At 51.6% G+C, this 25,548-nt stretch overlaps 1 protein-coding gene across 5 annotated transcripts in view; it reads left to right on the forward strand.

Moving 5' to 3' along the window:
* Positions 1-17,210: 17,210 nt before the first annotated feature.
* PAX7 (paired box 7) overlaps positions 17,211-25,548 on the forward strand; it is a 106,870-nt gene continuing 98,532 nt past the window's right edge. For 2 of the 5 annotated variants that reach the window (XM_064678880.1, XM_064678877.1), the window contains exons 1-5: positions 17,211-17,514; positions 17,659-17,895; positions 19,757-19,992; positions 20,630-20,759; positions 21,736-21,864. In XM_064678880.1, the coding sequence (XP_064534950.1) occupies positions 17,811-17,895; positions 19,757-19,992; positions 20,630-20,759; positions 21,736-21,864 (580 nt within the window). In that variant the 5' untranslated portion in view covers positions 17,211-17,514; positions 17,659-17,810. Of the gene's footprint in view, positions 17,515-17,658; positions 17,896-19,756; positions 19,993-20,629; positions 20,760-21,729; positions 21,865-25,548 lie in introns of all 5 variants that reach the window. The other 3 variants (XM_064678875.1, XM_064678876.1, XM_064678879.1) reach the window with 3 other exon arrangements.

Genomic DNA, 25,548 nt, shown 5'->3' on the forward strand with positions numbered 1-25,548 from the left:
AAGGACGTGCTCCCAGCACCTCCACAGCTCTGGAGATGGAGAAAACACGACCTTGAAGTGTTAGAGAGGGTTGACAATGTGCCCAGGGCAGGGTGAGCCAAGAACTGAGAAACGCGATGAGACAACCCCGCTCCAGCTGAGCGTCACCCTCAGCAGCCTGGCAGGGCCTGCAGCTCCCAGGCACTGCAGGGCTGTTCCCTCTGCTCCAAAGCTCTCAGCACAGAGGCATCAGATGGGTGAATACGGATTTTTTTGGACTCCAATGCCTTTGAGAAAAATCCGTGCGCGGCTCTCGCTGTTATTTCTGCTGTTCTGGCTGTGCAAACACAGCTTTGAACGTTTCAGCTGCCAAAGGAGGCACAAGCTCCTGAAACAACTTGGCTGGGGTGGCTTAAGGAGGCGATTGGGGTTAAAGATAGTAAAAGCTTGGTCACACACCACACTTTGTGTCATTCTGCATCCACAAAGGTCCTGAGCATGAGCTGGGGCTGATTTTCAAAGTGACCCCCTGACAGAGCAGGGTCACAAACAACCTGCAGCACTTCAACCCTTCCCAGAGCTGCCTGTGCCAGGAAAAACAAAGCCAAGGGGAAAAAATAGGTGTGAGGATGCCCAGTTTTTCACTTTGCAGAGGGTGACACGTCCAGCAAGTCCTTCCCAGCCTCAGTTCCCTGCTGTGCTGGAGGTCCCTTGGACACTGGATGCTCAGACACTGCTTGGAGCTCCTGCCAGAGGCCACAGCCACACCCAGCAACTGCAGAGCCCAATCCAGCCCTGGTGTCGAGGTTTCATTACCCACACAGTGTCTAGGAAGTGTTGAGGTCCCTCAGCTCCTGTCTGGGTCCCCCAAACAAGGCTGCTGAAAGGACTGAGGACTTCAGTGCCATTTAGGCCATCAAAGCCAGGAGCTCTGTGCTCCGGGAAGGAGGATCTGAAGCTCTGACATTGCCAGTCCAGCACCCTCCAGGTCTGCAAGACAGCTGGCACTGCAGGGGAGTCTGGCAGATGTCACTAACACATCCAATATCAAACCCTTTGCCTGAGACCCCCCCTGTCAGGACTTTCACCAAACTCAGGGTCACTGAGAGCATTTCAGACGTACTCAAGGACCTTCCCTCACCATCACATCCTGCAATCAGATGCTCTGGGAGAATCATGGAATGGTTTGGGTTGGAAGGGACCTTGAAGACCAACTCCCTCCACTCCCTGCAGGTGTTGCTGTTTCCAAACACTTCTTCAGGCTTGAGAGAGCCTGAGAAGGACCTCATGGACTTCATCCATGGTTGACATCTCAGGACCAGACTCCACTCAGTCAAGAGCATCTTCACTGCGCTGTGGTGGAGGAGCATCACGAGCACCCAGAACTCGTGTCCAGGCTTAGCTGCACACAGACTACTGAGCTCCATGGACTCCAGGTGGATTGAGAGGGTTTATCCTATGGATTTCTCCTGTGGACTTGGCAGCTGCAGAATTTACACCCACAGAAACCCCTCCACCACTCTCCAATTCCACATCCTGGATGGTCCATCAGGAACGATCATGGAATAATCACAGAATGGTTTGTGTTGGAAGGGACCTGAAAGATCATCTTGTTCCACTCCCTGCCATGGGCAGGGACACCTTCCACTAGCCCAGGTTGCTCCAAGCCCCATCCAAGATGGCCTTGGACACTTCCAGGGATGGGGCAGCCACAACTTCTCTGGGCAGCCTGTGCCAGGGCCTCCCTCTGAGAGTCACAACCATTCCCTCCTAAACCAGAACAAACTTCTAGGAGCTTTTGATTTGCCAACAAAGTCCTGGGTGCAAGGAAAGCACACCTTGTACTTCAAAAGAATTCCATTAGAGGGGGAAAAGAAAGAAGTTTAAAGTCAGTGGGATCAAACCAGGAATCCCAGCAGACAGTTCACCAACTGCAGGGTCTGCAGGGAACTGGTGACCTTGACCCCAAGCCAAGTCCTGTGTCACTTGTCCCAGCCAAGGGCTGCCAAGGGCTGAAAAAGGGGTGAATGCTCTGCCCTTGTCTGCCCTGCACTGCCCTGACACGGAGCAGGAACAGGCCGAGCTCTGCCCATCCCACACAGGAGCCTGTTCCTCCAGCCCAGGATCCAAGTGCTTCCCCCTGAGCCAGCAGCACTTTGCAGGGACACGTTTTAAAAGCCTTTTCCAGAGAGCCCCCTTTCTCTTCCTTTCCTGAGGGTATTGAAAGATCATTATCAACGGAGGGGGGGGGGGAAAGAAATTCCTCTTTTCATTCTCTAAAATTAACATGGGCTCCTCTGAACACTCATTGTGCTGGTTGGATTTTTCACACCCCCTGGAGTCTCTCAGTGACAAGGGAAGGCACAGCACCGGTTATGACCCAACTTTGTGGCTCATTAAGGAGCTTGTCAAAGAGCAGCTTCTCTCCCTGGAGGAGCCCAGGGCAGGAAATGAGGGACTTCCCATAGCACGTGAGCCCAGCAGCTCATCCCGCTCTCCAGGCTGAGGGAAGGGGGAGCAGCCCCTGCCATGGCACCTCAGAGCCCTACAGGTGGTTTGGGAAGGTTCTGGGAGAGGCATCAAGACCAGGGAAGGTCCTGGTGTTCCCATTCCCTGTCCTGTACCACCAGATTTAAGTTGTTGCGTTAAACTGTGAAGCAAAATAAAAAGCACTGAGGGTTTTCTTCTGTCAAATTCAATATGTAATTTAGCAAAATACATGAGCACCTGCTTTTAAAGGACATCCAGGAGTCAACATGAGCTCCAGCACCCAAAAAAATGCCATGGGACAGGAATGGACCCAAACCAAATCCCTAAAATCCATAGGAGAGGAAGAGAAATGTGTCACCAGGTTATTCACACATCTTTATTACAATGTCCCAATTGAAAAGCAGCTGAATCCCAGTTCCATGGATAGTCAGCCTGAATTCCTTTTCCCCCAAACCCACCTAAGGTCAGCTGACCCCGTTGCCACCCCAAAGAGTCTGTTAAATACATGGAAGGGTTCCCAAACTGCAAATGGAGGAGGCTGACAAGCCAGGGGCAGAAGGAAAAGCTCAAGCAGACTGAACAGAAGGAAGTCTTCAAATCACACCAAACTTTTAGGGAAAAAAAAAGTATAAAATATCAGCTTATTTTTTTTACCCATCTCTTTTTTTTACCCATCTCTTTTTTTACCCTCTCTTTTTTTTAACCCTCTCTTTTTTTCTCCCCAAGTTTTCCAGACTTTAGGGATCACCTGGAGCAAAAAGAACAAGAGGGAGCCTTGAAGGAGCTGGTTCATATGGGACCCTCAGCTCTAAACCCAATTCACACCCCTCAAACCTGCTCCAAAGATGCCAAGAACTCAGTGCATCCCAATTTCTCCCAGATATCTCCTCGTTCACCGCCGCAGACCCCTCGCAGCCGGGAAGGCAGAGCCACAGCCCGGAGCTCCGGTGGTGGGGCCAGGACGGCCCCAGGTCCTGCCCGGGAGGAGGAGGATGGCTGGGAGGCAAAGGGATGGAGGGATGAAGGAGGAAGGCAGGACGTCGCTTCCCGAACCTTCCCGGCCGAAGCCACGGGGTGGCAGCAGGAATCTGCCGATGGAGACACGGAGCCGGGAGGAGCAGCCCCGCGATGGTCCCCGCGGACGCGAGGAACTGAGGAGCAGATCGACTCCAGGGGGAGGTTTATAACCTTCAGAAGGAGCCGGCTGAAGGTCTCCACCCCGGAGGGAAAGGTCCCTGCACAGCCTTGGCTACCCCGGGCACGGTGGGAGCTCCTGCAGGATGAGGGGACACCAACGGGACACCAACGGGACAACCCCTTTGTCCCTGTGGTCTCCTCGCAGAAGGGTGAGGAGAGCCAAGGGCACCGCGGTAGGAGAGCAGCCGAGCCCCCAGCCCGCCCTGCTCCCTGAGGGCCTGCAGGACATGGTCTGCTCCAAGGTCCTGCTGTGTCCCAGCGCTTCACCCACGAGCCACTGGAAGGACTCCGGTGTGTTCCCAGTTCTACAGAGGGACATGAGCTGACAAGACTCTGTGAGGAGTGAGGGTGGGAGCCTGCAGTGGTCCCAGGGTCTGCAAAGGGGTGGCCTTGGGGACAGGGGGACCAAGGAGGCTTCCAGACACTCCTCTGTCTCTCCAAGCACGTGTTGGCCCTGCCCCAGCTGGAGGCAGATGTTCCAGGTACCTTCATCCCTCAGGTGGCTCCGTGGCACAGGGCAAGGAGGTCACAGAATCCCAGACTGGGTTGGGTTGGAAGGGACCTCAAAGCCCATCCAGTGCCACCCCCTGCCATGGGCAGGGACACCTTCCACCAGCCCAGGTTGCTCCAAGCCCCATCCAAGCTGGCCTTGGACACTTCCAGGGATGGGGCAGCCACAGCTTCTCTGGGCAACCTGTGCCAGGGCCTCCCCACCCTCACAAGGAACAATTTCTTCCCAAGTTTCCCCTCTTTCAGTTTGAACCCATTCCCCTTGTCCTGTCACTACAGTTCCTGAGGAACAGCCCCTCTCCAGCTTCCCTGCAGCCCCTTCAGACCCTGGAAGGTGCTGTGAGGCCTCCACACACCCTTTTCATCTCCAGCTCAGCAGCCCCAGCTCTCCCATCCTGTCTCCACAGGGGATGTACTCCAGTTCCCTCAGCAACTCCGTGGCCTCCTCCAGACTTGCTCCAACAGTTCCATATCCTTCTTCTGTTGGGGGGCACCAGAACTCTGCAGCGTATTCCAGGTGGGGTCTCAGGAGAGTGAGGTAGAGGGGCAGAATCCCCCCCCCGCTGCCCACCCTGCTTTGGACACAGCCCAGGACACGGCTGAGGGAGGTGAGACGATGATGATCAAACATGCAGGGGCTGCAAACCTGCACTGAGGGGTTTGATGGGTGCCCTTGAAGGTGGTTGAGTTGGCATGAGAGGCAGTGGGTGGAAGGCACCACTAAATTCCAGCCCAGGCCCCAGATGGCTTATCCCACTGCCCCTCTTCCCAGGGATATCAGGGGGATGGGACCCTCAGAAGCCCAAAGTCTCGCTCCAAGAGGGGAACTGCCAGTCCTCCCCCCCCCCCCCATCACGGGTCCTGCCTGCCCACCCCGAACCTGCTGCCCACCACAATGCCCTGTTTGTGGCACAGGAGAGACCTTGATCCACCAACAGAAGGTTTTGGGAAGGAGAGATTTTTGTAACTGAGTTTAATCACCCCCCTGTCAAAAACACCTGGGATTTATCACTGGGAGCAAGTGTGGGGACAACGTGGGGCAAAGGCACTGAAGGCAAGAAAAACTCCCCATTCCCAAGTCGTCCCCCTGAGTTTTTTATTAGCAATTTATCTTCTATCCATGAATTCTCCATGAATCCATTCTAACCATGTCTTTTGGCTTTGCTGGCTACAACTGCCGTGGGGGAAAGGGGCATCCCAGTGACTCCCAGGCTGGAATCAGCTCTATCCAGGGATATTTTTGGGATGACAATGTGATAAATGTATGTCCAGATTGTTATTTTTTTTTTGCTAGATGTTGTTCTTTGACCCAGTAGGTCTTGTGCCATGCAGGAAACCATCTTTCCAGGGAGGTGGGGTCAGTTGAGCCTGTGCTTCAGGTGTTTTCCTGCACTGATTTCCAAGCCTGATCATGGGAAGAGAAGTAGATGAAATGCTGGAACTAAGTCAGCTTCTACCGGCAAAAGAGCCAAGACAACTGATAACAAAGCAATCCTGCTTTCTAGGTATGAAAACTTGGAAAAAAATGGATTTGCAGGGAGAAGCTGACTATCCTGGTCTGCCTCCATGACCTTCTCCCAGCAGATCCCTTCTTCACGCCCTGCAGCCACAAAATACCCAACTGCTCTCAGCAGGCTCCCTCCACTGTTGGTTAAAACTGCTTTGAGCTCAGCTTAAATCCTCTTGAGCTTCAGAGGACACCCTGGAGGCACCACAGCTGAGCAGGGCTGGCAGCAGAAGTGCTGGGCTGGCCCAGGAGGGCTCTGGGCACGTGTGTCCAGGAGAGGTCACCAGATCTCAGGAGTCCATCGTAGAGATGGAATGATTTGGGTTGGAAGGGACTTTAAAGACTATCCAGTCTCACCCCCTGCCATGGGCAGGGACACCTTCCACTAGCCCAGGTTGCTCCAAGCCCTGTCCAAGCTGGCTTTGGACACTTCCAGGGCTGGGGCAGCCACAGCTTCTCTGGGAACCCTGTGCCAGGGCCTCCCAACCCTCACAGGGAAGGATTCCTTCCCAATATCCAACCTAAATTCACACTCTTTCACCTTAAAGCCATTCCCCCTTGTCCTATCACTGCATGCCCTTGTGAAGAGCTTCAGCTGAACAAGTTTTAGAAGGCTCAGCTCAAGGCTGTGCTGCGGTTTCAGCTCTGCCAGGCTTAACCCACAGCCAGGATATTGTAGGAGGGTGCTGGGGGCTGTGTTGGCACAGCCCAGCAAGGTCAGCCCAAAATCCCACTGGGCTGTGATGTGGTTTTGGGTCACAGCTCCTTCCTCCCTTTCATCGAGGGGTCGTTACCAAGACCTGACCCTTCAGAGCCACCGAAGGGTCAAGTCTTTGTGGAGGGGAAAATAAAAGACCCTTGGCCAACCTGAGGCTTTCAGCTCCCCAGGAGCAGAGCAGGACCAAGCACAAGGCTGATTTTCATTCTGTCCAGATCCCAAACCCCCCTCCTCCCGGGATTTCCACCCTTTGGAATTTGATCCCCCAGCACTTTGCAGTCGCTGTCGTCGCTGCTCTGGCTGATGGGCGAGGGGCTCATCTCCTGTCTGGGGCTCTGCAGCCTGGGCTGATGGTTCTGCTGCTCCCCAGAAGAGCTGCAGTGATGGCAGGGAATGGGACTATGGATTAGGATAAGGGAAAGGCTGGTTTTCTATGCTGAGCACACTCTGTAGCTCTCCTCCTCTCCCTGGCCCTGCACAGGTTATCTTCCGTGCTGCTCCATCTCCTATCAATGGCAAACAGTCACCACGGTACAGCAAAAGACCCTTCTTTTACAGATACTGCATCATCCAAGGTAATATAACCATGGACTTCAAAAATCGTACAGGCAATGGCTTCAAAAGAATCCAAACCCCCCCAAAAATGTGTCTCGACAACAGAGAGATTTTAGTTTTAATGGACAAAGAGGGAAAACAATCTGCAATTTTTCCTTTCCAGGAGAATAAATCCTTTTGGAGGCTTGTTAACTTGTTTTTCCTAATGCTGAGAAGTCAGTTGTGAAAGTTAAATCTGTGTTTTCAGGGGAGGGGTGGCCCCCATCCCTGCTTTCCATTACTCTGGGCGTCCGTCCAGCCCGAGGGACGGTGCTGGAGGCAACGGGTTACTCTGGATTGGGGCCAGAATAACTCAGACTAAAATCTTCTCCTGTGTTTGTGTTGTGGGGACCTGATCCTGCACCTCTGCTGCCCAAGGAGTCAGATATTCCTGTCACCATCCCCTCTGGGACGTGGGCATGACCCTTCTCCCAGTTGAAGGATGGACACGTCCGTGGGTTCAATGGGGCCAGAACAGGCCACTCTTCAAATGGAGAATATTGAAAGCACAACAATTAAATTATCTACTTTCAACAGTTTATCACTTATGTCAAATATTAAAGCAAAACAATTGATTATGAAGAGGAATTAAGAGGGAAGAAGAAAACCTCTGCCCTCCTTTCGAATGAAAATTCAGGAAATTAGAATTGATGCTTGGGAACAAAACCACCTCCTGATTTATTTGCTGGGTTTGCAGTGGATTTTTGCCCCTGATTTATGGTGCATTAGTGACTGGATTTCCTTTCATCTCAGGTCCCTGAGCTGGTCTCAACAACAAGAAATTATGTTTAAAATTCAGCACCAAATTAAAACAAGCCCCCCAAGCTGTGCATCAAGGGGGTCTTCTGAGCCAACACTAATACTTCGCTTCCTTAATCTCAAATATTATAGCATGTTCCCTCTTTTGCTGTTTCCAAACACTTCTTCAGGCTTGAGAGAGCCTGAGAAGGACCTCATGGACTTCATCCATGGTTGACATCTCAGGACCAGACTCCACTCAGTCAAGAGCATCTTCACTGCGCTGTGGTGGAGGAGCATCACGAGCACCCAGAACTCGTGTCCAGGCTTAGCTGCACACAGACTACTGAGCTCCATGGACTCCAGGTGGATTGAGAGGGTTTATCCTATGGATTTCTCCTGTGGACTTGGCAGCTGCAGAATTTACACCCACAGAAACCCCTCCACCACTCTCCAATTCCACATCCTGGATGGTCCATCAGGAGCAATCATGGAATCATCACAGAATGGTTTGGGACCTCAAAGCTCATCTTTTTCCACCCCCTGCCGTGGGCAGGGACACCTCCCACTATCCCAGGTTGCTCCAAGCCCTGTCCAAGCTGGCCTTGGACACTTCCAGGGATGAGGCAACCACAGATGGAGAAAACTCCTCCAGAGAAAACTCCTCTCCCCCAGAGCTCAGCTGAGTTTTTGCTCACCTGAGTTGTTGCTCACCTGAGGTTCCCGTTAGATCCCAGGGACAGCCCACTGCAATTTTAATATCTGGTTAATTATTCTCCTCCAGCCCAAGCAGCAGCGATTATTGCCTGAGATTAAGCCCTACGAGGCTGAGCCGTGCAAATTTCTTTCTGTGTTTCTGGAGACTTATGTCCTCCAGACAAAAAAAATATGCATTTCTTAGACCGGGATTTTCCCCCCCTCCTTTAATGTTTTGTCTCCCAGTGAATTGGTGTAATCACTTTTATAGGATGAGGCAAAAATGGCTCAAACCCCAAGTTTTAAAAGGAAGACAAAACACCACTGAGCCTCACATTAGAAAAGCAAACAGCTTCATCACAAATTTAGGAAGGGCTTACAATAGCACTCAGAGAAAGCATCTTAGAGAAGCACAGGAGGAAAATAATCCCTCATCCCAAGCAGTCTGGGCAAGGATGGAGACAGAGACACAGTTTTCAGGCTCCACATGCACCGTGAATACAACCCAGCGCAGCTCCGAAGTGGAGAGAGCTGCTCTTTCCATCCAATATCCCCCAAAATAATGGCATTGCATTGACCTAAACTGACACAGAATTAGCATTAAAGCCACAAACCCAGCCTAGCGCTAACCCTGTATAAACCCAACCAGTACTGGAGCTTTTTTCCCCACTCCAGATCAAATACCTGGCCAGCTCAGGTGTCACCTCCAAGGAACAGCCCCGCACTGCCGGGCGTGGTGGGGTGCAGGGTTCCCCTGGGCAGGGGGGGGGAGCCCTTCACTTAGCGGCTCATGAAACATTTTCCTCCCTATTGTGGCAGCCCCATCCCACCTCCTGACCTTTTTCCTCTTGGGGTAATTAGCAGCTACCTGGTGGGAATGAAAGAGGGGAACTGGAGGCTTGTGCCTTGGGGTTTAACCTTTTCTTCCCCCAGGGTTGTTTCTCTCTTGTGCAGCACTGGAAGCATCCAACATTTAACCAGGCTTTCAGGAGGAGAAACTTGGTCCCATCCAAGTTAAATAAAAAGATCTATAGCAAAACTAAGAATTAAATCAGATATTTTAAGGATAAAGTTGAGTCCCTCAAGAAACCACGACTTTCTCTCCTCCCACTGCAATGGAGTTCTGCAAACCAGGCTCCTTAGTGGTAAATCACGTTTAACAAGGGCATTTGCACTGGTTTAAAACCAGCTTGTTTCAGCTCACACAGGGATTCTTTTAGATTAATATAAAAATACATAGAGCTGAAATACATGGAATGTCCCCGGGGAACTCAGTCATTCCTGCATCCCTGTGTTTATCTGCATTGCTGATGCTCAGGAAGAGCCTCTCCCACACACCCAGAGCAGAGGGCTCAGAGCAGAGAGGAACCTTCCAGCCGCCAGAGCCACTTGGAGAGACCTCATTTCACTCCCTCCCACCTCACCCACCACTTCCGACCCGGTACTGCTGCAGCTGAGCTCCCTCCCAGCACCCAGCCCAGGAACCCCTGTGAGGGGAGAGCACCAAACATCAGCTCAGCCACGGAAAACAACAAGGAAAATCCATTGCTTTTCAAGGAAACGCTTCTTTTAACTATTTAATAGAGTTGTTAGAGAAGTTCCCTCTTGAGTTCAGACACCAAGAAAAAAAAAACCAGGAAAATTACAAATTTATCAGCTTTTAAATGAAAAATCAGCTCCAGGTGTGATCACATTTAATGCAGCCCAGGTTTGCTGTGCCCCCTCCTGCAGGATGGGATCCACAGGGGGCTCCAGCTCCATAAAAGTCGCCAGTTCCCCAAATTCCCTCTCCCATGCCTGGCACCATCCTGGCCTACAGCCCTTGGAATGTGCTTTGCTCTGTAACATCCACTATTTAAGCAAAATGCCATTATTATGTTGGGCTTCTCTGAATAATCCTGAGGTTTGTTGACCAGATTTAAGGTGTGTTGTGGGATTTTTAAATCTCAATACTATCATTATAAAGAGGTCCTTATTTCTTTATAAGGTACCTTATTTCTCCCTTTTTTCCCTCTTATTCTTTACTGTTGTAGCAATGCATTTGTGCAGTTGTAGTTGGCCATAAAGCAATTCTGACTAGAACTAAAGGCCTGAGTTAAACTGAAATGGGAATAAAAAGCAGCTTTATACTGAGGTGCCAAACAATTTTAAATGAAGAAGAACAATTTGAAATGAATGGCTTTAAGTAAAAAGGTTCTGAATCACAAGTCTGAATTGAGGTTAGAGCAGCAAGCCCGACATAATTTACATGTTTCTCCTCTTGAAGGCTGAGATGTGAGTTTTGTGTTATTGATATTTCTCCATTTCTATCAATATTTTGGCCAATTGGGTTGTTGCTGTGTTTTCATGCAGTGTGGGGTAAATATGTGCTGATTTTGGGGCACCATTCACCTTATGTGCCATAAATAATGTGAAAAAACACAGTACTGAGCTTCCTTCTTTATTCACTGAACTGTTATCTGTGTAGAAATTCCCCTTTTCTTGAGGAAAGCCGTTTTCCATGGGAAAGGGAGGGATCTGACCCAGCCAGGGAGCCTGGTGTGGTTTGTTGCCCCCAGTGTGGGCTGAGATGCTCTGCTGGCCCAGAGCCCTGGGGAGCAGGGCTGCTGCTCCCAAAACCGGAGGCGTTGGGGAAGTTTTCCCTGGAATAGCTTTTTTTATTTTTCCCTTCATCCCCTTCCTCGTGGAAGTCCCGGGTCCTGCTGCTGTCCCAGCTTTCCCACTAAACTGGGGCCAGGTCTGACCCAGTTTAACTCACCCGGTGAAGCAGGTAAACTGTGGTGCAGCTGCTCTCAGTAATTAACCTTTCTAATTGCATTTAGGGGGAAGTTCCCCAGCTGTGAGTGCAGGGTGGGAAAGGTTTCGTCCTGCCCGTCCTTTCCCCTCTGCAGCGAGGGTGAGGAGTGCCATGGCTTTGAATTCAAGGCTTCTCGGGACACAGGTGAGCTGGAAACCAGAAGGGAGAAGGGGAAGAAACCTTTGCAAATGCCCTTTTTGATCTCCCTTAACAACTGCTATAGAGAATTAAATGGAATTCATTTCTGTGATGAAGGAATTAATGGCAATATGAGGAGTCAGGCTCAGGTAGGAGACTTGAATCCAAAGGAGGGAATAAAGCCTTGAAATTCAAATGAAAAAAATTATTATATAAGCATAAAGGGAAGTTATTTTACACCTGTAAGACTAAATGTATAAATATGAAGCAACTGCTCCCTCTGGGAAGGAGAGGATTGTGCTTTAATTCACCCAGACAAATATGCAGCTTGGTTCCATCTGATTCCTCACACTTGAGCAAAGACCAACCCAGTCCCTTTGTGTTCTCCCTTTTCCATGCTCTCCACTTCTTCCAGGACTTCTCACTCCTGCACTGGTGTCTCTGTGTCGGCTCTTTCCAGAGCCGAGCCCTTCCCAGAGCTGAGCCCTTCCCAGCCCCGTGCTCCCGTTTTCCTGCCTCTCCAGGGGCTTTATCGAGCTGGGTGTCCTCCATGAAGGGCTGTTCCTGCAGTGGCTTCGGCTCCCAGAAAACCCTGGCAGTGTGGGAGCAGGGAGAGGAGCTGTTGGACAGAGCTGTGGTGTCTCCCCTCCCCGCTGTGAGTGATGTCTTTATGGGGCCGAGAAACGTCCCGGCCCTTAGTGCTGGAGTGGGACTAATGCGGGAGCAGGTGAATTATGAGCCACATAACGAGGGATTTGGGGCATGTCCAGTGTGGAGGCAGCTTGAATTATTTCGGGGCAGGTGCTCTGCTTTTGTGAATCCATCTCACCGTGCCTGGGGCTGGGTGTCTCAAGGAGAAAGGCACCCTAAAATCGGGATCCCCTTGCTCCCAGACTGTCCTCCTTCCTCTTCATGGGGGTGTACATCCTCAATGTTTTCCCTCTGGGACCGGTTCTGTCCCTTCAGCACCTTCTGCGACAGCCTGTTGCCCTGAAATACATGATTTGCTGAGCTCTGGGAAGGTGCAAGTTTGGAAAATTCCCTTTTCCTCCCCAAAAAAGTGCCTCTCAGCGTGGTGGTTCTCCCTGCGTGGTCAGGTCCTGTTTCAGAGTGTTATTTCTGACACAGAACACTGAACAAACCAAGGGGAACTTGTTCTCCCTATCCTGAAAAGCCACATGAAATGGGAAGCAGGAGTACAGGAATCCCGTTGTATGCAGGGAAAACCCAATTAGTCTATGCACCCTGACAAAAGTCGAGCTGAGCCTTTTAGCAAGGAGCAGTTAATCTTCTTTAGAAAAACTTAGCAGGGACTACCAGTGGAATAGAAGTTGGTGCAGTACTGTTGAATATCTCCAAAGCCACTTAGAGGTTCAAAGAATGAACAAGGCCACTGCCAGCCTTATTATTTTGATTTGTTTAATGAAAATACTTTGCTCATTCCATAGATGTTATGCTTTGATAAGGTAATTGTTGGAGGGCCCAGCTTACATCCTATTAATGCTGCACCCTGGGCAAATTAAGCCTGACCTAGTGGGGAGCAGAGCCCGGTGGGGCTGGTGACACTCTGCCTTTTGTTCCGTGTCCTGACGGGAAGTGGGGTTGGAGTTTTATCCTTTGGTTTGGGTTTTGCCTTTCCTAGGGGGAAAAAAAAAAAGCACTGAATCTCTGTTAGATGCAGGAATTCGCAGTGTGGGTAACACAGCTCCTTGGGAAGCCGTAGGGTTGGGACTGAGACTGCAGGAGCATTAAAAAAAAGAAAAAGAAAAGGGATTTTTTCCCTCCATAAATAGTCCTGGAAGTGGAAACTGCTTCCTCTGTGATTTAGGGCTTCCAGAACTCTGTGGTCTGAGCGTACAGAACTTTTGTCCTTCTTCAGCACCAGAGTTCAGAACATCCCTGGTGAACGAGCAGAGCCTTATTCCATTGAGGAAGGAGGAGAATTAGGGACCAACATGAGCCTGAGGGTCGTGCCTTGGAGCTTAAAATTCCTTTCCCTTCCCCATCCTGGCTTCTCCCATCCCACCTGCACCGAGAGCGGATCTTAGGGATGAATCCAGGTCATTCCTTGCCTGGAGCTCCCCTGGAGGAGCTGCCTTGGCCAAGGACCTCGGGGACCTGGGGACACTCGGGATCTGCTGGGACATGGGGGACACTCGGGATCTGCTGGGACATGGGGGACACTCGGGATCTGCTGGGACATGGGGGGACACTCGGGATCTGCTGGGACATGGGACGACACTTCTGCACCGGCAGGACAGGGATGATCCAAGGGGCTGGAGAGGCACCAGGCAGCAAAAATCTGCACCCACATTTCATCTGCTTCGTTTGGCAGCTTCTGGACTTCAATGTAAATAAGCAAAATTAAATTTTGGGGTTATGTTGAGGATCTGTGGACTTGAATTCCCTGATCCCGGACCAGGAGCCGCTTTTCCAGCTCTCAGCCACCTTTTTAACTAAACCGCCTTTTCCCGTGGCTGCAAATGTTCCTTCTCTCCTTTCTGGGTTTTCTGGAAAAACAAACACTTCAGGCAGAATGTGCTACTCCTCCTTTCCCGTTTTTTTTTCAATGGTCATTTTAAAAAATGCGGAAGTCCCGCAGAAATATTTTTTTTAAATCCCCGGTTTTCAAGGTGGATTTATCGCCCTTTAGAGAGAGATTTATTGGATAATCGCTTAAAAAAATAATGCTTATTACTCCGGGATCTCAAATGGAAAACCTTCCCACATTAGTAATCTTCTTGTAATTGCAAAGGTAGCAACTTTTCATTAAATAATTCATCCCCAGGCAGTTTGGTTTTTTTTTTTTCTTTTTTTTCGCATCCTACTTGTGGTGAAAATCGTGATCAAACACTTGAGGTTTTAGTTGACCAGATGAGACACATCTGATTTATCTCCTAAGGAGATTTCTCATTTCTAGACCCGCATCGCTCCAGAAATGGGATGGCATCTCCCCCAAAAAAACAAAACCAAAAAAAAAAAGGACTTTTTTTGCGGAGAATCCGAATTAATAAAATTGCCAATCGGGGCTGCTCGCTGCGCTCGTGCCCCGGCGATTTTCAGGCCAGGTTTAGTTAACCTGACAGCATCTTTTTCAAGTCGAAAATGGGATATACAACCCCTTTCCCCCCCAGTCTGGTGGCGTTCGCCCCCTCCAAGGGCACATCCAACTTGAAAAGCCCCTTCCTCCCGCTAAAGATGCGGGGGATGGACGGTGGGGACCAGAGATGCTCCTAAAAAATACAAATAAACCCAGCCCCGCTCCCTTCTGCTCGTGAGTTGGCTCTCGGCGCTGATTTACAAGCCGTTTCTCCGAAGGGAATAGCGATATACGGTATTTATCAACCAGAAACATACCTTAGGAAACCATGGAGATGCTCAGGGAAAGGGGGAAGCGGCAGGAATTCTGCCCCTGCTCCTTTAAGCAGTTACTTGCTCCTTTCCTGATTGATGCTTGTTTTAATCTATTGCTCGCTGCTCCCAGGAGAGAAAAGAAGGGGTCTCTCTTTTGTGAACGTGGGCAATGAAGCAGAGAACTGGGCAGAAAAAGGGGGAAATATTGAAAAATTTCCCAAAATTCCCGAAGGGGTTCCCTGTTCTCGGCCGGGCGCGCAGGTAACACCCCGGCCCCGGCCCCGCTCGTGAAATCGCCATTTCACCCCCGCACACTCCTTAATTGTTAGAAAAATGATTTGTGAAATTGCTTTCCAGCAGGAGTGTCCCTCCTCCCCCGGCCCTGACAGGCCCCTGTCACCCCCTTTCCCCTTTTCCCTCCCCATATAAATTTAGGGGCTGAGGCCGCACGGCACCGCATCCCCTCAATGAAAATACATTAAATAATAATCATTAATGGAGCTCTTTGCTCAGTGGCTGCCCGGAGCCGGCAGCAAGTGTTGGAGGAGAACGCGATTTTTTTTTGCCTGAAAGTGCCAAATCTTACCCCAATTCCAGGAGAAAGGGGGGGAGCGAGGGAAAACAAATGCCGTGTTTGATGTGAGAGATTTTTCTGCCGGCGAGGTAACCCTAGAGCGGCGGGGAAGGCAGGACTCCGGGCTCGGCTCCTCGAGTTTAATCTTCCCCCGGTGCCGGGAGAGCAGAAACATTTAATTTTCAACTTTATTCCCAGGCTCTTCCCCCCCCCCAATCCAAGCAAATGAAAGGCAAATAATTGAATTACTGCTGCAGGAATGCGGCGGGAACGGGGCTGCGAGGGGCTCCGAGCTGGTCCCGCTCCGCTCTGCCCGTGGTTTTTGCCTAAAACTTCGGGAATTGGTATTTTTGGGGCGGAGGGAAGGAGAGAGACTTTATTTTCGTTTGCTGGAGCCCCAAAGTCGGGGCTGAGTCGGGCTGAGATTTTGGGAGCAACTTGACACCTTGAAAAGAATTTTAATATCGCATTTTTCCTCCCTGTCCCGTGGGTTGTTGTTTGTTGGTTTTTTGGTTTTTTTTTTTTGGGGGGGAGGGAGGGTGGATTTGGTTAAATTTGAGGCGTGAAAACGTGAGCAAACCAAGGCGGGCGCGGGTTTAGGCTGAGCTTGGCGGCCTCGAGCGGGGGGACAGGAAGAGGGTGAGCGATGAAGATGTGGCCGGACCGGGGAGGGGTCCGGGCAGGGCTTTCATTTCAAAGCAAAAGGCAGGACAGGAGAAGGGGGGGCTGAGGGCGGCAATGCCCTCGGGGGGACAGGGAGGAGGTTTAGGGACCGCATTTGGGGTCCAGCCGGGCCAGAAGTGTCGCCGGCTGCTCCCGCCCCTCCCGGGGAGGCTTTTAAGGGAGGGGGAAGAGAAGTTTCCAGCGGTTTGCACGGCAAGTCCTTTTACAGCTGCGAACAAAAGGGTTCGTGAGCCCTGGCGTCACGTCCCGCTGCGAGGAGGATTCTTGCCCCGCTCCTATTTTGGGGGGAAAACATTAGTTATTTGTTCAGCCCGTCCCGGGTCAGCGGGCGGGCGGTGCGGGAGAACCGCGGGGAGCTCCGCACCCACCCCTGAAACTGCAGCCCCCCAAAAACGGCACCGGCTGAGCCGCTCCCAGCCCGGCTCGTAATTAAAGATGTGATGTTAATGAGGGAGGGGAGCAGAGACTTACCTGGGCTGGGGAAGGGAGGTACCGCGGTCGCTCGGCTGCTCCCGAACCCGGCCCCAAACAACAGGGGGTTCGGGGGGATGCTGAGAGCCGGGAAGGACGAGCCACCCCCCGGAAAGGGGTGGGAAGAGGAGGAAAAGTGGATCCAAGCCACTCCTGGGGAAGTGGGATGCAAGGCAGTGAGTGCCGGGCTCGGGTGGGCACCTGAGGGGGTATTTTATTTATTTATCTATTTATCTATCTATCTACCTGAAAGTGCCAAATTAGTATTTAATTTTATTTGGGGGTTGGTTTTTATTTATTACAAGTTTTTATTTTAATTTAATTTTAATCTGCATTTTTCTTTATTTTAACTTTATTATTTATTGTAATTGACTTTGTTTTTAATTTCTCAACCTTTTTTTTTTTTCCTTTTAAATCCACGCTGCAATTCCCCAGTCCGGGTCGAGATCATTCCCCTCCCTGAAACCCGCAGGGACGCTCAGCTTAGCCACAAAACACACAAAAACCTTTCCCAAACTTTTCCTCGTCGTTTCTCACCCCAATATCTTTTCCATCCGGGGGAGGGGGACCCCAGCTTTCCATCAGAAGGAAGCCAAGCCTAGTAATGAATAATAATATCCTAAAAAAACCCGAGGAGCGAGCCCAGGGCTCTGCCTGCCGCTGCTCTTATTGGTCCCTCGGCCCCGGCGCGGAACCCCCTTCCCGGCCGTGGATAAAAGAAAGGAGCCGGAGCCTATCAGAGCCCGCTCGTCCTTCCCACCGCCCCAACTTCCCCGCGCTACCAACTTCCAGCCCCCCTCCCCATCCAACACCCGCTTCTCCTCCTCCCACTCCCCCCCGGCTCCCGCATCCCTCGAGCGGCACAACCACTTCAGGAAAAGAAAAAAAGCGCAATAACAAACTGCGGGGGGACTCGGCTCCCCCCGCCCCCCCCGGCCCTAAGCCCAGCCCAGCACGGAGGCAACTTTGGATGTGTCTGCTCTTCCCGGCACTCCGGGTTACATTCCTCCGGAGCGCCCGCTCAGGCCGGTTGTGACATAGCCCTAAAACTTTAAGAGGAATTTCTGGTGGGTGAATCCCCCCCTTTTCCCACCCCTCTTTTATTATTATTATCATCATCATCTGTCGATTTTTTTTTTTTGTTATTCTTTTTTGTCGCTCTGATTTTTTTTTTCCCCCCTCGGAGCAAAGATTTCTCCCTTGTTTTGCAGCCGCGGGCTGGAAGATCGAAGCGCTTCGGCTGCGAGGAGAGGCAGCCCCGCAGCCCCTCCCAGGCTTTCTCGGCTCTCCCGGGGCCAAGGGGTGCCCCCCCACCCCAGTTCGGACCGGACCCTCTCGGCCGCCCCGACCCCCCCCCCCCGCCATGGCAGCGCTGCCCGGGACGGTGCCGCGGATGATGCGCCCGGCTCCGGGGCAAAACTACCCTCGCACCGGCTTCCCTCTGGAAGGTAGGTTTGGGAATGCGCCTCTCCACCCCTCCGCACCTTGGAATAACCGGGGCGGGCCGGGCTCGGATGCTTCGGGAGGGGGGATGCGGCTGAACTTTGCACCGGGGGGGGTCCCGACCTGAGCATCCAACTTCTCACCGCTCCCGCTGGAGCTGCTCCGGCCCCGCGAATTACCGGGCTTTGCCTTGGCTTTCCCTGTATTTAAAGTGTTCCCAGGCGTCCCGCAGGATTTTTGGGGCAGCTTCACGTGCTTTGGGGTTATTTAGGTGGTTGAGGTTTTTTAACCCGCAAACGTCCCGACAATTTCAGCTCCACGTAAAGATGGGGGGAAACAACCGAATCGCTCGTTTTCAACTTTTCCAGGGGAAAATAAGAATAGAAACCTTTAGCCGGGGGGATCCTGCGGCAGCGGGAAGCCGAGATGTCCTTGGCCGGGGCTGGCGAGGGGAAAGGGGGGGGGAATTCGTAGCTGTCACCTCGCTAAGTGTCATCCCCACCTCGCAGCGCATCTTTCCCCATCATCTGCCTTCCCTTTGTGAGAGGGGAGTTATTATTTCCAGGCACACGCATTCCAAAAAAAAAAAAAAAAAAAAAAAAAAAGAAAAAAGGAGGCGAATTTCGAGCGGGACCCTTCTCCCCGCATTTATTAAACAGGAAAATTTCATCCTGACCGTGATCAAGTGGCGAAACTCAAACCTGTGGAAAACCACGCAGGCTGCAAAACATACAAGCTGGGGGGATTTGGTGAAGTGCTTTTCTGTAGCAAATGAAGTAAAACAGACGGCAAGGGAAAGGATCAAAGGATTACAACAATATTTGCACAACATGACTGGGAATAATGAAAAGAGAGAGCGGCCGGCGGTTTTAGTACCTCTTGAATGTAAAATTGGCCACTCGAGTGTTATCTGCCGATAATGATATATCCAGGGAGTGCTGGCCAAGTGACTCGGAATTAGTGGTGCATGATTCTTGTTAAATCGCGAGGCAATTTCTGGAATCGACTTTTCTTTGTATAAAGAGAAAAATCACCCCCCTCGCCTTCCCTGTCCCTCGCCCCCTCCAGCCTCGTGCAAATTACCCAGCTGAGTTCTTCTTTCCCTCCTTGTCTCCCCCCCTTTTTTTTTAATTTCCAGCCTGTGAAATCGTATTAATCTACAAGATCTACATTGCGAGATATTAAATAAATTGGGGAGGGGGATTAAGGAGCCGCCGGTCCCCCCGCTCCGGGCGGGGATGCGCCGGGCGAGGTGTCGGGGAAGCGGCGCGGCCGAGGGGAATCCGCGTTCCCTCCGCACCTCCCCGAACCGCGGAATGAACCCCCACCAAAACCACAGAAAGAAAAAAAAAAAGGCCCAACAACAACAACAAAAAAAAGCCCCTCGAGGGTGTTTAAGAGATTATTTCCAAAAGTTTGTTTGAAAGGAGAGAGCTCCGTAAATTGAAGCAAGAATCGGAGTGCGCTTTTTGGTGGGCGGAATGGGAAGTTTAGGGGGGGTTGTTGTGCGCTTTTAAATCTTTTCTTATTTAAAACGTCGGGTATTATTTAAAACAAAGGTGTGAAACCCTAAATATATATAAATATAACGGATAGAAACGTAGGGGTTGTCGCGGCTGGTGGTGTGCCGGTCGTGGGTTATTTTTATTTTCCCACTATCGCTAGGAAAAGTCTCCCGCGTGTGATGCCGGGATAAAACGGAGGCCAGGGCACGGTCGAGGGGCTTCTCCCTTCTTTAAACGATTCGAATCCCGGGAGAGAAGCTGAAGGCACGGGGAGGGACACGCCCGGTTTCGCTGGATTTTCCTCTCTTTTAACTTTTTTCTCCTCTTTGTTGGGTTGGGTTTTTTCCTCCTTCCTTTGCAGTGTCCACCCCGCTGGGCCAGGGAAGGGTGAACCAGCTCGGAGGGGTTTTTATCAACGGCCGCCCGCTCCCCAACCATATCCGGCACAAAATCGTGGAGATGGCTCACCACGGGATCCGGCCCTGCGTCATCTCCCGCCAGCTGCGGGTCTCCCACGGCTGCGTCTCCAAAATCCTCTGTAGGTACCAGGAGACGGGCTCCATCCGGCCCGGGGCCATCGGAGGCAGCAAGCCCAGGGTGAGTGCAATGTGGGCGCCGAGCTAAACCTCCCTCCTCACCTTAAAGAAATTCACGTTTCGTGTTCGGGGATCCAAGTTTTCCAACTGTTTTTTCAGGGGAAGGGAGAAGGAGGGGAAAGGGCTTTAGTAAAGCTGCACTTTTCGGCCTCCGATGGGTAGAAAACGGTGCAAGTTGAAGGCTGTGAATAAATTAAAGTGATTTTTTTTCCTCACGTGCAACAAGTGGTGCACGTTCAAGCGTTTGCTTCGGCCCCGGTGTGAGGGGGGGAGAAGGGTCGGGATGTTTTGGGCAATAATACATTACCATGTGTGCATAAACACTCCAAAAAGCATCCCCTGCACCTCCTCCCTGCCTCCTTCCCCTGCTCAAGGTAAACGCACCCTGGCTGATCTCCTGGGCCCCCGGAGATTCTGCTTTTAGGGTGGCCAATATTTGGGAGAGCGGGACCTTTTCTTAGCTTTATTTTCCTCCTTTCCCCTCTCCAAGTCCTCATTTTCAGCCCCAAAACTATCAGCCCGGGCAAGGAGGACTGAACTGAGCTGCTCAGCTCTTCTTTTCAATTAAAAGCGCTTTTCTCTCCCCTCCCCTCTCTCTGCACTCGCGGACACGCACCGGTGTCCCTTGATCACAAAAGCAGGTCGCGACTCCCGACGTGGAGAAGAAAATCGAGGAATACAAACGGGAAAACCCCGGGATGTTTAGCTGGGAGATCCGGGACAGGCTCCTGAAGGACGGGCACTGCGACCGGAGCACTGTGCCCTCAGGTGAGAAGGCAGCTTGGCAAGAGGGGCACCCCAACACCCGCAGGAAGATGGAGGAAAATCATTATCACCACCAAAAATATTTTCCAGGGGCTCTTACACCCTCTCGGCCTTTGCTTTGATAAGGGGGGGGGAAATCACCCCAAGCAAAGCCACAGCAGCAAATAAATCCCAGGCAGGGGGGTGTGCTCTTGTCTCTCTGTGGTCTGCTGCAAAAACAAACACAAACCAACCAGTTTTCCCAAGTTATTCCAGCTGCCCTGGGAGCAGGGCTGTGCTGGTGCAGCGAGAGCACTCGGGGAGGCAGCCCCCAAATCCACGGTGAAGGGGAACCCTCTTATCCCGTTGGACTTTGCTCAGTGGGGGCTGCAGAGCAACATTTCCAGCAGCCAGAGCCTCCAGCTGTCCATGGAAAGAGACCCTGCACCCCCAGATTTGCCCCGCAGGGGTGTGTTCAGGTTGTGGGGAGTTCTTTGGGTCCCAGTTGCGAGGTGCCCACTGTTCTGGGGGCTGAGCCTTCTCTGCAGGGCACATTTACCCCAAAGCAGGACAGGCCCCAGGTCTGAATCCAGGCCGTGGGTTCCCATTTGGAGCTGGGGGAAAGCTGGGTGTTGGGGGGTCTTTTCCCTGTTCCAGAGCAGGTGACAATTCTTGTGGTGCCCCCCTGGGATGCAGCACTGGCTCTGATGCCCCGTGGGGCGTTGGCACAACCGGGAGCTGCTCGTGCTGGGGCCCTCGGGGAGGGCGATGAGCGGGTCCAGCTTTGGGAGCTCACCTGGGCAGCTCGGGGGCCTCGGGGGTTTTGGGGGGCACGGAGGTCCGGGCAGGAGCGTTCCCCTGGGGTGCAGATGCCCTCGGGGGCGAGCGAGGCCTCCCGCCCACGTCCTGCAGCCCCGGCCGGGCTTTCCCAGCCGGCTCCCCCCTGGCCTGCCCAGGCAGCTTATACTTGCCCTCTTGTCTTTGACTGTCTGAGGTTTAGTGAGTTCGATTAGCCGGGTGCTACGCATCAAATTCGGGAAGAAAGAGGAAGAGGAGGACTGCGACAAGAAGGAGGAGGACGGGGAGAAGAAGGCCAAGCACAGCATCGACGGAATCCTGGGCGACAAAGGTAAAGGCGGCCGCGCTACCCGGGGGGGCGGAGGGGACATTTGGGAGAGGGGGAACATCCCTCCCTGACAGGAGGAAGACGGGTTTGTTCTTTCCCAAACTGACCGCTGGGCGAGCAGACGGAGAGCTGCAGGGCCCTGGCAGGGGCAGGGGGTGCCCGGCCCTCGGGCCGCGGGGGCTTTCCCAGGAGAAGAGTCGCTGGCGTCTGCTCTGGATCAATTAGACAGAAAGAGGGAGAGGAGGCGGCTGGGAGGGGGGAGAGGCATCTCTGATTCCTAAATGAATTTGTTAAACAGATTTCTCTGCTGCTCTCTAAGTGGTCCCCTGAAACTCGGGCTGACAGTTGACCGATTTGGCCAATCAATATCAATTAGAGCAGCCGCGGAGCCACCGGGACCGGGGGACCGGGGGGGAGCGAACGGGGGCTCTGCACCCCGAAAGGAGACCGGCAGAAATAAATCTGGCAGCTCTGATGGAAAGCTTGAGGCTGGGCTGGTGCTGGGGCCCTGTTATCACCTCCCGTGATCGGTGTTTTCTTCTCTCGTGGGAGGAAAAATTAAACTTTTCAAGGCTTCTGTGCTCTAAATGTGGGGTTGGGGATGAGAAACAGCCGGAGCCGGCCACTGCGGGAGCTGGAATTTGATTTTTGGCAAACTCAGTGGGGGTGATGATTCCCCTTCCAAAATAAGGGGGAGAAAGTGGCACTTTTAGGGAGAATAAATGAGATTTATCAATGAAGGCGAGGACGTTGAAGTAACGGGAGGGAGGAGCCGCTGTATCTGTGTGGGCAGAAAATGATTTCCTTGTGTCACAGAGCTCGGCGCTTTTTGGGGGGGGAAACAGCAAGTCTGGAAGTCTTGGGGATGTGCTTCGGGAAATTGGGAATTGCCATTTTTCTCCCAAACTGATGCAAAATGACGGTGGGCTGAGCCTGCCGGGGTTCAGTCGGTTGGAGTTTTGGGGGATTCGGGACATTGTCGGGCCGAGAGGGAGCGGAGTGAGGGGGATTTTCCCCGTGGAGCCTTTCCCCAGTCCCGGGGTGGGAAGCGGGAGGGAATCACTCCCCAAGTTTCTCACTGGCTCCAAAGTTTTCCCCGTTTTGGGACAATGCGAGTGAGTGGGGCAATACTGACGTGGGGGGAATTCGGGGCAGAAAAAGCTTCTCCGTGTCACCATCAAACGTTCCTGCGAGTTTTAAATGAAGGTGCACAAAAGGGTTTTATTTTTTTTTTAAGGATCTGATCCTTTTTTTTTTTCCCAACCTTGAAGATGAACTTCACTTACAAAGACCTTCAAGTCTATTGAAGCTTTATAAGTAAAAGATTCCTGACCACAAAAGCAAACAGTAGAAGAAAAAAAAAAAAAAAAGAAAGAAAAAGGAAAAAAAAAAAGAAAGGGGGGGAAAGGGAGGGAAAACCCGAGGCTGCCTTAAAAATGGAGTAAAGGGATGGGGGAGGGAGGGCTTGTCTATTCTCATTCAAAATTCGGCAAGGAGGAGAAAAAGTTTGGACAAAGGGCCAAGGAAGGGAAGAAAGGGAGATAAATTATTCAAAACTCCCTGCTGTTAGATAGTTTTGTAATATTATAGGACCGTCTGTTGGAAAAAGGGAGAACCGTTGGACGTTGCAAAATGTTGCTTGTGATTTGGAAAGAGGCGATGCTCATTTGCAAATCGGGGCCATTGTGTCCGCGAAAAGCTCCCCCCCTATCACTTTGGGGTGTTTTTAATTTTATTAAGGGAGGTAAAGAAGATTTTAGGGTTTAAAATTTATTTTAACCGCGCCTCACCACTTGAAAATATACATATATATGATTTTCAAACCGCGGGTTGATTTATTTTTTCCCTTGTCCGCGCGTTTTCCCCATCACCACCCCCAAAATAATAATAATTAAAAAAAAATTAAAAAGAATGAGTGAAAGAGCTGGAGGGTCTTTATTCATGATTAACACGCAGAAGTGCGTGTCAAAAAGCAAAACAAAACGCTCTCTTCTTCCTTCATGGGTAATATCGCGGACAAATAAAACACGAGCCCCCATTTCTTTCTGAAAGAAGGCTAATTTGGGCAAATTCCCGCTGCCGGAGCCCGCGGAGCGCCGCGGTACCTCCAGGCGCGCAGGCTCCGCTCGCATCCCCGGAGAGAAATCCTGAGTTATCGGCAATTTAAAATTTGTTTTCCTCCCCCGCAATCGCGCCCTGACTTTGTAGATTGCAGAGAAATCACCCACAAAGGCTCTGATTTGGGTTTCTTTTGGGAGGGGGGGCGAGTCAACCGCGGGTGCGGGTTGGACCCGGCGCATCCGAGCGTTGCGCGATCGTGTCCGGCTGAAAAACAACCCTTAAAAAATAAAAAGTGACCGCCGTCAATGTGTATTTTAACGCCTGGGAAAGCTTTAATGGCCCCAATTAAGATAATTGATGATTCAACTTGTGAAACACTCCGAGGCGGTGGGTGCACGCTGGATATTTTTTTTATCCCTCGAAAATAGTAATATTTTTATACAATAAAATTAAAATCATAGCTGTTTCCCCCTTCACCTTAATTTTTTTCCCAGGAGGTTCACAATAAAATAAAAATACACCGTGCTGCTGCCACTTGTTCTCAGCTTCGCGCGGGGGGGGGGGGGGGCTGTAAAGGTTTTTTATTATTATTTTTATTAATTTCTGATTTTTAACGCGGTTTTCTGATTCTCGCGGATGGCGAGAGAGGGGGGGAAACTTTGTTTTGGCCTTTTTCCTCTTGACAAACGTTTCATTGCCGGTTCTCCTCGCAGGGAGCCGGAGGAAGACAGCCCTAAATGCTCTCTCTTTTTAAGTGTTAAAGAAAGCTTCCACCCTGCGCCTGTTTCTTTCTATCGTCTGCTTGGCATTTAATAATGTTAAGACTTATTAGAGCTGGTAATGAAAACTGTGGCTGTTGAATAGGAAGCTGTGTTGGAGAAGGGTGTAATAGCTCCAAGGCATGCTAAGAAATGTATTTATCCCCAATCAGTACTCACTCTCTGAGTTCCCAGCACAAACGTTAAGTTGAAGGGTTTTAAGGCAGATTAAATTGAGCCTTTATTTCTTTGCACTTTCATCTTTAAACGGCTCACTCCAGCTAGCCCTGGGCATATATTCATGAGGCTTCACTTTATTTTATATATATATATATATTTATAGCCTTGTTAAGACCGAGTTATTATTATTATTTGGGCTTGTTGTTATTTATTATGGCTGGTGGGATTCATTAGGGAGGGTCACGCGTGGGGGCTGCGCTGTTCTCTCCCGCGGGGGGGACGGGGGGGCATTTGGACACCCCCAAATTTCAGGGGGTGCTGTTCGGGGGTTAATTGGGAGGAGCAGGGGAAGGGCCTCGTCCTGGTGGGGTATTAATTGCAACCAGACGCGGGGGAGGGGGGTCGCGGGGTTACGGGGAAGGCGATGGGTCTGCGCGGGAGGAGAGGGAAGTTCGGCAGGTCCCCCCCACCCTCCCGGCGTGTCACCCCACGGGCACGGGGGGGGGACAGCCGGTCCTGCCCCCTGCACTGCTCCGGGACGCGGGGCAGGATGCAAAGGATGCTCAGGGCTTGGGTGGCGGGGCCCATCTGGGGTGAAAACACGGATTTTTAGTTCGTTTCCCTCCGCTTTGTATCTCCGAACTCTGCGTTATTGCGCCAAGTTTCTTCCACCGATCGATTTTTCGCT

This window comes from Pseudopipra pipra, chromosome 22, assembly GCF_036250125.1.
Source record: "Pseudopipra pipra isolate bDixPip1 chromosome 22, bDixPip1.hap1, whole genome shotgun sequence".
Classification (NCBI taxonomy): Eukaryota; Metazoa; Chordata; class Aves; order Passeriformes; family Pipridae; genus Pseudopipra; species Pseudopipra pipra.